Below are 12,339 nucleotides of genomic sequence, written 5' to 3' on the forward strand. Positions count from 1 at the left end.
CTATTCTGTGAACACATTTTTAAAAATCCACTTAATGAGGGCCTCATAATGATCTTTTGGGATCGAAGAAATGTGTTTTTCCTTAAGATCACTTCAAAAGCTCTGTCCAACAAATGTTGTTGCTGTTCTGACAGCAATTCTAGAATCCCATGGAGAAATCATAATGGAAAACCTAAAGAATGAAGGCAAAGATACAGTACCTAACAATACAATACCATCACAATTAAGAGCACTTTCAGATTTTATAAAATTCCATTCTGACCTCTCCTGTTTTTATTAAATTTAATGACAGTAAAAAGTAGGGGAATGAAATGGGAACCAATGAATAATATTCATGTTAATGTCGCAGCTCTTTCCTACCCAAAATTTTGCAAATTTTGAAACTGGAAAAATTTCAAAGCAAAATGAAGAAAAGCAGCTTACATCTTCACCAGGTTTTCCAGGAGGGCCCTCTGGTCCTCGTGCACCAATTGGACCCTAATAACAAAACGAAACAAAAGGAAAGTAAGGATATTTACCTTTATTTACCCATATCCATCAAAGATACAATCCAAAATACTGTTGAGACAAACGAAAAATATCAGAGAAAACAACTTCATTAATATTCTGAAGTTTATATTGTATCTCTCAGATTATGTGCTCAAAGGAAAAAAATTTAATTTCACAGATGCACATATCTTAGCACTTTCCGCTGACCACATTCAAAGCCTCTGAATCTAAATACTCTGCCACAAGAAACATGTAGCTTAAGCCCAGTCCATAACACAGGACTCCTGAACTGGACTAGAATATATTGCTACATTAGGAAAAAGGTGGTAACATAAATAACTCATGACATCATTATAACGGCGGACCCATAGTTAACTGGGTCTACATGCTTACTTGACATTTACCATTGGGCCAGGGTCACCAGGTTCACCAGGAGGTCCTGCTGGGCCAACACCACCCTAAAATTAAAAAAAAAAATTGTATAAAATTTATATATAATACACAAATTATATGAACAAATCAAACACAATACTAAATCCTATACTGTCTGCAGTATAGTGCAATTGCTCAAAATGTTGACTCTACCACTCTCCAGCTATGACTCTGGATGAGATACTAATACTTCATCTCTCTATATTGCATTTCCTAATCTGTGAAGTGAGAATAATGTGGTGCCTACTTCATTAAGCTGCTATAACTCTTTAGGTAAATAATGCATGTTGAGAGCCTAGGACAGTGCTGGCACAGAGTGAGCGTCAGTAGTGGTAGTCATCTTCCTCTTCTCTTCCTCCTTCTTTATCAACTACATTTTCCATTCACAATGGCAGTACTGTAAACTAGCTTGGAGTAAAACCCCACACATGATAATGAAAAAAGAGCATGTTTGAGCTAGGAATTCTTTTCTCTCTCTCTTTAGAAAAAAACATTTTCTACAGACTGTCAAATCACTACAAAAATTAAAATAGCTCTACATCAGTATACTATTGGTATTTGAAAGGTTATAGAAAGAAAGTACAGAATTATATGCTTTGTAAAGATTTCATGGAGTGATCATTGTCACTGTTATTTCTGATACTACTACCTGGTGATATTCTTCTATGATCTCATTTTATAGCTCCAGAGTTGGCACATAATTAATTATAAGGATTTTCACCATGACATGAGATAATGATCTGTAATTTTACAAACATAGGCACATAAAAATTCTTTGTACTGGAGGTCAGTCACATAAAGAAACCAGGTGATAAAACTTTAACATCATGAAAAATCTTTGAAAAACATATTGAATATATTTTTTCAGTTCAGTTGCTCAGTCGTGTCTGACTCTTTGCGACCTCATGAACCGCAGCACACCAGGCCTCCCTGTCCATCACCAACTCCCAGAGTTCACCCAAACCTACGTCCATTGAGTTGGTGATGCCATCCAACCATCTCATCCTCTGTCTTCCCCTTCTCTTTCTGCCCTCAATCTTTCCTAGCATCAGGGTCTTTTCAAATGAGTCAGTGCTTCGCATCAGGTGGTCAAAGTATTGGAGTTTCAGCTTCAACATCAGTCCTTCCAATGAACACCCAGGACTGATTTCCTTTAGGATGGACTGGCTGGACCGCCTTGCAGTCCAAGGGACTCTCAAGAGTCTTCTCCAACACCACAGTTCAAAAGCATCAATTCTTCAGAGCTCAGCTTTCTTTATAGTCCAACTCTCACATCCATACATGACTACTGGAAAAACCATAGCCTTGATTAGACGAACCTTTGTGGACAAAGTAATGTCTCTACTTTTCAATATGCTGTCTATGTTGGTCATAACTTCCCTTTCAAGGAGCAAGCGTCTTCTAATTTCATGGCTGAAATCACAGCCCGCAGCGATTTTGGAGCCCAGAAAAATAAAGTCAGCCACTGATTCCACTGTTTCCCCATCTATTTGCCATGAAGTGATGGGATTGGATGCCATGATCTTAGTTCTCTGAATGTTGAGTTTTAAGTCAACTTTTTCACTCTCCTGTTTTACTTTCATCAAGAGGCTTTTTAGTTCTTCTTCACTTTTGGTCATAAAGGTGGTATCATATGCATATCTGAGGTTATTGATATTTCTCCCGGCAATCTTGATTCTAGCTTGTGCTTCCTCCTACCCAGTCTCATGATGTACTCAGCACATAAATTAAATAAGCAGGGTGACAATATACAGCCTTGACATACTCCTTTTCCTATTTGGAACCAGTCTGTTGTTCCATGTCCAGTTCTAACTGTTGCTTCCTGACCTGCATACAGGTTTCTCAAGAGGCAGGTCAGGTGGTCTGGTACTCCCATCTCTTTCAGAATTTTCCACAGTTTATTGTGATCTAAGTGAGTGAAAATTAATTGAATATAGCCCATTCAGTGTGCATTGTTGTTGTTCAGTCACTCAGTCGTGTCTGACTCTTTGAGACCGCATGAACTGCAGCATGCCAGGCTTCCCTGTCCTTCACCGTCTCCCAGAGCTTGCTCAAACTCATGTTCATTGAGTTAGTGATGTTATCCAACCATCTGGTCCTCTGAGCATTACAATATGCAATTTAAAGCCTAGCCAAAAGCAGTCAAGTCCCAGAGAACTTATTTATTTTTCTTTTTTTTACAGTATGTGATTTAATTATTGAAAAAACTTACCTGCTGCCCTTGTAAACCTTGAGGACCCCTTGGGCCAACAGGACCCTTAAAAACAAATGAGAAGAAAAGTTGCATAGTGTTCATGACAATTAATTCACAACTCTCAAAAATGTTGAATTCACTTTAGAATATGGAAAAATGAATCTCTGACAGTGAAAAGTGATGACACTGTCCTTCTGTATTCACCTGGAATACAGCTAAATTCAAAAAGGTTAAAGTTTGGATAATGTTTAGGATCATCTCATGACACATTCAGAGTCATGAAAAGAAATAAAAATGCCTGTGCACACCCAACGTCTTGGGATGAAAACTCTTGCATACTTAAGGGGTGGTTTAACTGAAGCAGAATAACCAACAAAGAAAAATCTTGGCAAGCATAAAGTTGTTATCAAACCATCTATTTAATTCTTCAGCTTCACAGCAAATAACTCATAATTTAAATGATTACATTGAATTAAATGCTTATGAAACTATCAACAATAGCAACTGGACTATTTTAAATGTAAGTTTTAAATGATCTGGGGCACTGAGTTTTGTTGGTTATTTCTTTCTTTCATGACATACATCTAAAGTTCCACGCAGACTTCCCCCATTTATTATGAAATGCTTACAATGTGACAGAACAAAGGTAAGAGAAGGAAAATGCTATTTTAAAAGTTTTTAGTAAATGTCTATGTAATTTTTTTTTTAATGTCACACTTTAAAAAGTGAAAGCAATTAAATCAAAATCTAGTTTGTTCTTATGGTGAAAACAAATTTTTGTTTTGGATTGATCAGATTTTTAGCTAGCAAGAAAATAAGAGCTTCATTTAAAAAAAGAAACACACCTGTAACTTGAACTTCAAATGGTTAAAAACATGTATTTCAGAAAAATACCCCCAGTTAATCATTGAATGAGACCATACTGCTGCTGACTTAGAATGTGTATAATTAAACAATGTTTAAGTGACTTAAAATATATACCAACAATGTTTAAATTACTCACTGGCCTTAAGGATGGGTGTGTGTCCACAAACATTCCATTTTGTCTGACTATTTGTAGTCCCATGGACTGTAGCCCACCAGGCTCCTCTCTTCATGGGGTTCTCCAGGCAAGAATACTGGAGTGGGTTACTATGCTCTCCTCCAGGGAATCTTCCCCACCCAAGAATTGACCTGGGGTCTCTAATGTCTCCTGAATTAGCAGGCAGGTTCTTCTTCTTTTTTTTTTTCCATTTATTTTTATTAGTTGGAGGCTAATTACTTTACAATATTGTAGTGGATTTTGTCATACATTGACATGAATCAGCCATGGATTTACATGTATTCCCCATCCCGATCCCCCCTCCCACCTCCTTCTCTACCCGATCCCTCTGGGTCTTCCCCCTGCACCAGGCCCGAGCACTTGTCTCATGCATCCAGCCTGGGCTGGTGATCTGTTTCACCCTAGATAATGTACATGTTTCTATGCTGTTCTCTCGAAAGATCCCACAGCAGGCAGGTTCTTTACCACTAGCACTGCCTGGGAAGCCCAAAGGATAGGCAGAAGGGGTGTTTATCTATGCGACCTGACTTTACATTGTCTGAAATGTCATTAATCTGGAATGCCTTTGAATTATGTCATGAGCAAAAAAGTATGGAAGAGTTGCTTTGCAAAGAGTTAATTCATTTCATGAAATTACATTGTTCCAAATTCCCAGGTTAAAGTAGAGAAAATGGGAATCTTCCTGGCTGTTGAAGAAATGCAAAACAGAATGCTAATGGCCCAGTGAGTAAATTTTAGAGTTGTCGGCATAAGGCAACCAAAGAGTATTCAGATAAGTAAGGAAATAATATAAGGAAATAATAAATTTTGCCAAATAACTTTCTACCAATACCATAAAACAGACTTTGCTTTGTTTTTTTTGTTAGTTTGTTTTAGTTTTTAGAAAGTACAGATTTTGTTGAAGTGGTGGTTATAAGTTAGGTGAAAAATACAGAAAGTCCTTTATTAACGAAGACAAATACTTTGTACAGTTACAAATGGAACACCGCTGGGCTTTCAAATATTACACAGCAGAGTTTGATAAGTAAATAGAATGAATGGATGGATATATTTTAAGAAGACACATATTACTTTTTAACTAGCTAACTCAAAGCTCTCTGCATAATCGTTTTTCCAAAGTACTTTGATTATCAGTAAAATCTACACTTACCACAGATCCAGGCATCAGGCCTACTTGACTCCCAAGTCCAGACTTCTCATCTAACCCAGCCATCTGAGCTGAAAACGGCTGTTAAAGCAATGTGTTGACATTATTTCCACAGTAAAAGATATATATCAACATACTTTTTAAACTGAGAACTGTACATTCTCTGGGATTCTTAAAGAATGACTCTTTTGAGAATCATTGTAAACTTTTGACTTTAAAGCAAGGAAAAAGATTCAAGTTGCTTTCATTGTATGTGTTTTTGAGTGAACAATCTTCCTCACTATGTTGCTTCAAAATAACTACTGCAGTGGGCCAAATGCTTGATACTTGATAAAAGCATGGATCATTCTGATAAGCATTTAGCCAGTCTAATCGATTTTAGGTTTAAGTCTCTTTATTTGCTTTCTTCCCATTGTTAGAGCATGCCAAACATCTGAACAAAACCAAAAAGTGCCTTTAAAACATTTGTCCTAAAGATTTTTCCATTATACCAGACTGCTTTACTTAGATGGTATTCTTCTTTCTTTGTTAGTGGCCAGTAAATTTTAACTGTATTTATATAAGTTGATTAAAATTTTATGATCTTTTTAATAAATCCTGGAATATTCCAAAATCGGTAACAGTTTTACCTTCTCTCCTTCACATCTAAAAATCTCTGGTAACTCAAGTGACTAAAACTGTCCATTTTCCTTCCAGGAGCTCTATCAATTTAAAGATTCTAATTGGAAAAGAAGGTGCGTATTTTTAAAAAATCAATTGGCAATTCCTTCTACAATGAGTTGAAAAGCAAATGTAAAAATTGTTGTAAAACAAAAATCACATTTCAAGGTTCCATTCATTCCCTTGCTGTACTATGCAATTTGCTCATAAATCTACTCAAAAGTCTGCCACTAAGAATTCAGAGGCAGGCATATAAAGACATTTCGTTTTATTTCTGATAGGAACTTAACATTCAGAGACGTAACCAGAACGCATTTTTAACGTCTACACAATGGCCCTTTCGCAAGCATCATCCCGGGTGTGTCATCTTTCCTCGGTGGGAGGACATGACACAGATTTTTTTCAGCATTCTGAGCCAAGAGAACAAAAAAGGAGAAAGACCTAGTTCTCTTTCCAATTCACGGTGGGAACAATATTAGTGGTCCTTTAGAATCAACAGAAAGAACAAAATCCCAGTGCCCAGAACTGACATTAGGAGATATAAGCCATTTGAAGCAGCATCTTTGAAAAGTGATACTTTGAGTTTTCCAACAATTCCCTGTGGAGTTCCTAGTTTTATTGTTACTCACAGCAGCATTATGTTCATTTAGCTGCTCTTACAGCTAAGGACCAATATGTGAACTAACACAATTTAAGATCCTAATAATATACCCAAAACTTAATATATTATCTAAAGAAGACATTAAGCAATGCATACCACTCACCCTGCTCATGCCATCAGGTCCTGGGTGAGACGGATGCCCAGGAGGTCCTGGGGCACCTGGCTGACCAGGAACACCTGGTTCTCCATCAATTCCCTGAGGACCACGAGGCCCCTGGAAAAATAAGTCAGAAGAAACTAGAATCCATTGCCAAATATGTACTAAGGAGAAAACAAAAACCACAAACTTTTTGATGGAGATGAAGTGTTCATTATTTTTTAAAAAAGAGCAATCTAGCCACCCCCAGTAATTTCATCAGCTACACCAAAACTGCAGATTTCAGCACTGGTCACAGCTTCTGCCATCAGGAGAGGACACATTCTGGGTAAGAATTTTACTCTTGATATGTTAGATTCCCAGTAATCAGCTCTTTTGAAATAATTATAAGAGAGTGCTCAGTTTGTCAATATTCTAGAATAAGTTTCCTTACTTGTTTGAGTTTTGCTGTTCAAGGGTATTTAGTCAACAATTTCTAAACTCACTTGTCTTAAATTAACTGTGTATGTTCTTGCTTAACTTTTCCCCACTTAAAAAAAGAACTTTATGGATCTTTGAACAGTGTTTGTGGTTTTCCTCAGCTAATTTTTAATGTTTTACATAGTTCCTGGCTCAGAGTAGACAGCATATGATTACTACATTTTCACATTTCAGTTTCTTTAGTACTTGAAGTCTGATATACTTTATTTTCCCTACTACTCCCAAAAGTAGACCAGCCCCATGAGAAGAAGAGGGAAAGGCACGGGGACTCAGCCAAGTCTAGTTCTCAGGGAAGTGAGCAATGAGTTAGAGCTGCCAAATTCCACCCTCCTCCTAACCCACATTCTGAAGGCAGCTTGGGGAACAGCCACGTCCCCAGTTCTGGAAATGCTCCATCTCCTAACCTCACCATTCCCACAAGTCTTGTTAAGGATTTTCTAGCTTTTTAACCCTGGAAATGCATAATAGGACCAAAGAAAGGAAAGGAAGAATCAAAGAACTCAAAACTCAATATGATTTTACTAATTAGAAGCAGGGATCTATATATACATAGATCTCTCTCTCTGTCTCTGTCTCTGTCTCTGTCTCTGTCTCTCTCTCTCTCTCTCTCTCTATATATATATATATATATATGATGAGTTAAACTGTAAAGGAGGTTTACCATGCCTACACCTGAGACTATCTATCAGCGCACAATAAGCAAACGTGAGCTGATACAGTGGAGGGAGGAAGCATAGGACACGCAGAGTGGGGAGGAGAGGTGGCTTGCAGATGATGGTTTGGGGGAGGGTGGCTTAAGAGCTATTCAGAAATGTAATTAATATATTCTTATATATTAAAACACTCCTGTTTGACATGTTTACTTCTTGGAGTAGTGGAATAATTAAACAAATTTATCTATTCAAACAGAAGTAGATAACAGCCTGAAAAAAACTCACATTTTGAAAACTGGTTTCTCAGACACTGACTACTCACTCTACTGTTTTTTCATTGTATTACATAATGGAGGCTAATTTTTCATTGCTGCCTAAGACTTCCAGATCATACAAGTGTGACACCATGATCTGGAAATGTATGCTGTCAATGGTGGCATATAAAACATAGTAGTCTGACCTACTCAGACCACTGTGTGTGGAAAATTTAATGTGTTTTTAAAATGTGAAATTGCTAATTAATAATCAGGTATCATTAATACAAAAAAAAAATGAGCTAAAACATTCTCTCTGCTCCCAAAGAGATTTCCAAAGCAAAATCAAAAACTACATTTAGTGTCACTGGGAGTAGAGAGAGGTTTGGGTAATATTAATCCTCAAAAATTGGGTCCTTTCCCCTGCCCTCTGTGATTAAAAATCCTGTTTCAAAGTCTGCTCTGAAGACAGCCCACTTTTTCACTGACTTCATGATGCATTCTATGCCTCCATGGTATCTCCTATAAATAGCCTACATGATTTACTTTTATACAAATTGAGGTTAAAATTAATAAAAACCTGTGAAAATCATCCAAAACTAAGTGAACATAATTAGCAAGACTATAAGTGAAAATAAGGAAAAAGGCATATAATATGTGATATTTTACTGATAAATATTTAAAACAAAAACTATAACTTCAGAATACATTAAAATATATATTTTCATATTTCCAGGTGTGACGAATCACAAAAGTTTTGTATCAAGGTAAGCATTCTCTCTATAATCATTCTTTCCCCTCCCCCAGAATACTTCACTATCTCAGGAGGCAACTCACAGTAAAAAGTACTTGTAGATTGTCACTAGGTGGCAACGTTTAAACATTCACAAAGAGGAATAATAATGCCCCCAAATCAAAAAGAACTTTATTCACTGATAGTAATATCACCCGCATTATGAAGTGTGAGAATTAGTAATAACTGGTATATTCTCCATTTTACAGATGAGGAAAGAGACCTGTAGAGGTTAAGTGACCAGCGCGATTAGAACTCAGCCCACCATTGATTGTTGTCCATCTCCTGACAGGTTGCTAGTTTGTCTCTATGAAGTTCCCAGGACAGTACACTTCAAACAAAGGATATGTGTGAGCGAGGACCAGGGTGATCACTGGCTAGTAAGGAGGGCTTTGTGAGAGGATCTCTATATCAGAAGTTCCCAATCTTGAGCACTTTGCTCCCCTCCCCACTGCCAGGGAACATTTGGCAGCACCAAGAGATGTTTGTATTCGTTACAGTGGTATGGGGGGGAAGCAGGTGTTCCTACTGGCATCTGAGTCGACACCAAGAACGCTGCCAAATTATCCTACAAAACACAGGGAATTATCTGTCCCCAAACATCAGTGGTGTTAAGAGTGAGAAACTGCTCTATTTTATGAGCTTTCTGTAACATGCGACGGTAACAAAGGGGAGAACAGTGGTATACGTGACTACACCACCAGCTTATTTCGTGGCATCCACAGCGTCTGTCCAGGTAAGGCTCCTAGGACCAGCCAGTCTTAGCACCTGAGGGAAAACATTCTACCTGCAGGTATTTGTGACATCATGCCAGCATCTTGGAGAAAGTTGTGGTGGGAGTACTTATACCAGAGAAATCAGCAAAAGCTATAGGCATATTTTAAAAAATAAATCAGTTATTATACACGTGGCCATCACACCACTGCTTGCTAGGATTAAGAGAGGAACAGATTTTCCACTTGGGTATCTACCAGCACTGCCTTGCTCAATTCCAAATAAATAATTACTTCTCACTCTTTTTAACACACACACACACACACACACACTTCCCATTGATTGTCTCAGACTAAACCAAGATAGGAAATGGAGCTTAGAACATACTAAGTCGAGAAGAGAAGAGAAAGGAAAGAGAGACTAAGAGGAGTGGGGAGTAGATTCATTGAATCCTAACAAGAAATTCTGTAATTCCAAACATGAGTTTCACAGCAGCTTCCACCTACACTTAGGACTCAGTTTTATCAATTATTCGGGCACAAGTACATTGAGGCACAATGTTTTCTGCATGAACACCCACCCTCCACCCAACTGAAGTCATGTTCCACCTGTCTCTGTCATCCCAGGCTTCTGGACAGACATCCGAATGTCTACCAACGGGGTTTCAGCTACCAATGCCAGGGAGGCAGCATGGCAGAACACCAATGAAGAATGGGCCATGAGGTCATCAGAAACCAGCTCTACTGCCCACCTACATGGCTATGACCTTCTTCCTTGGGACCACTGTCGTTTACCTGCATGCCTGCAAATACTTCCCATAACTTCAGTTGCAGTTTGGAAACAGTACTGGCATCATCCCCTTCTTGGTGAAATGAGTAGAAGCGAAAAACAGTATCAAAGATGAAACCAGTGGCTAGGGTTCCTAATAACATGATCTAGAATATGTTTTTTTCCTTACTTATATATTTAAGGTGGTTTGTTGCCTCCTTGCTCATCCATTTTTCCCATTTAGATATGGATAAGTACATATTTGGAAGGTTAAAAACCCATAGAAAGTTACAGCTTAGTAGATACCATTAGACAGAAAATTAAACAGTTTGAATTTTTCAGATTGAAACATAGGATAATGATAGATTCATCTGAATCTATTTTTGACACACAAATTCATCGAAGTATTTGGTATTAATATATAAAAGACAAATTTTGAGGGTGAGATATAAAAAAGAAAAATAATTGCTATAATAGGACTTCTTAACAAGAGAAAACATTTAGCATGTATTATATAATAATCTCATGGCTTATCTCAAGAACATAGAGTTGATTATTTAAATTTAAAGGTATTCCCTATGGTAATGAATTTATTGATATTTAAAATTACTCCTTTGATAGCTCTGCAGCAGCTGCCCAATGAAAAAGGCAGCATTACTCAGGAAATCAGTTCATTACAGAACCACTTGAAAGAAAATTTTGCCCTCTAATAATTTCTTTTTCCTTTATCCAATTTGGTTATTCCTAGAGCAACCACAGATCACATAACTTGGGTGTTTTCTCTCAAGGATGCATTGTTGGCATTGTTGACTCATAAGTTACAACTTCTGAAAACAATATGAGGTATTCACTATGTTTCCTTAGATTCTACTTTAATTTGACCTCATAAAGGACACATGGATATCATCTGTGTTATCTGAGATCATAGGTAATTACTAGCATGTAGTGTTTTCCTCTGAATCAGGATCAATGCACAATCGCTTCATGACCTGAATTCTATGTCGTGTTTAATAGACGTGAGAAAGGAAAACTGCCACTGGCTCTTTGCTGCACCCAACGGAACTCGCCGTAGATGGGCTTGCTCGTTAAGATTCATGAAGAGGGGGCTCCACCATCAACGTACAGGTTTTCCTTTTGGGCCCCTCTCTCCTCTCGGTCCTTGTGATCCTGGTGGTCCCTGAAACAGAAAATGATGGTTATGTCTGTAAAACATGTATACTTCAGATAATTTTGCTTTAAAGGTTACTGATATAAGAAAATTGGAAGACAGAAATACAATCTATTTTAAAATTTCCACTGAAGACAACAGAAAATAAATCCATGTATGTATAAAAGTTCTGTGTATACAGGAAGGCTGTTTATTTTCACACTGAAGCTTAAAGACTTGTGAAGAAGTAAGTATAACAATGTGGTACCCAATGAGTTGTATATATTAGTCTGAACAATAATTGTAAATTTGCAAGGATGATTTTTTTTTTGCTTTCTTGTCTTAGACACAAAAACTTACAATTCAAATTTTGAGAACTACATTATTGTCCAAACTCCAAATTTTCAATTTTTTTGAGGAAAGGTACGAATTCATGTTGGTACACAATATCCCAAACTATTCATCACTATTCAAGATGCTGACAAAAGCAATGGCAAAACAAGCTTACTCTGCTACTACCTTGTATGCCTTCAAGTATCCAATATCATTTTTTAACTTTGCCTCACCTCCATTATAAATTTAAAACCCACCAAGAATTTTCCAAATGGTAACTTCAACTGCAGTTATTTTTCCATTAAAATAACAAATGATTATTATATTTCAAAACTGGCATTTTGTGCTTATATCTTAAATTAACTTTTTTCCCCAGAAAATGGCAGTTGCCAGGAGAATTTTATTTCTCTTCAAAAGAGTTTCAACTGAGTTATAAAAATTTGATTGTACATTTACTCAATCCAAAACATAATGT

The 12,339-nt window shown here is 37.2% G+C and overlaps 1 protein-coding gene across 2 annotated transcripts in view; it reads right to left on the reverse strand.

Moving 5' to 3' along the window:
* The window catches only part of COL5A2 (collagen type V alpha 2 chain), a 151,884-nt gene that overhangs the window by 54,116 nt on the left and 85,429 nt on the right, over positions 1 to 12,339 (reverse strand). For both annotated transcript variants that reach the window (XM_043487639.1, XM_043487638.1), the window contains exons 6-11: positions 11,508 to 11,561; positions 6,729 to 6,839; positions 5,308 to 5,385; positions 3,134 to 3,178; positions 894 to 947; positions 424 to 477 (exon numbers count right to left, since the gene is read on the reverse strand). In XM_043487639.1, the coding sequence (XP_043343574.1) occupies positions 424 to 477; positions 894 to 947; positions 3,134 to 3,178; positions 5,308 to 5,385; positions 6,729 to 6,839; positions 11,508 to 11,561 (396 nt within the window). The remainder of the gene's footprint in view (positions 1 to 423; positions 478 to 893; positions 948 to 3,133; positions 3,179 to 5,307; positions 5,386 to 6,728; positions 6,840 to 11,507; positions 11,562 to 12,339) is intronic.

The sequence above is a fragment of the Cervus canadensis genome, chromosome 15, assembly GCF_019320065.1.
Source record: "Cervus canadensis isolate Bull #8, Minnesota chromosome 15, ASM1932006v1, whole genome shotgun sequence".
Lineage (NCBI taxonomy): Eukaryota > Metazoa > Chordata > Mammalia > Artiodactyla > Cervidae > Cervus > Cervus canadensis.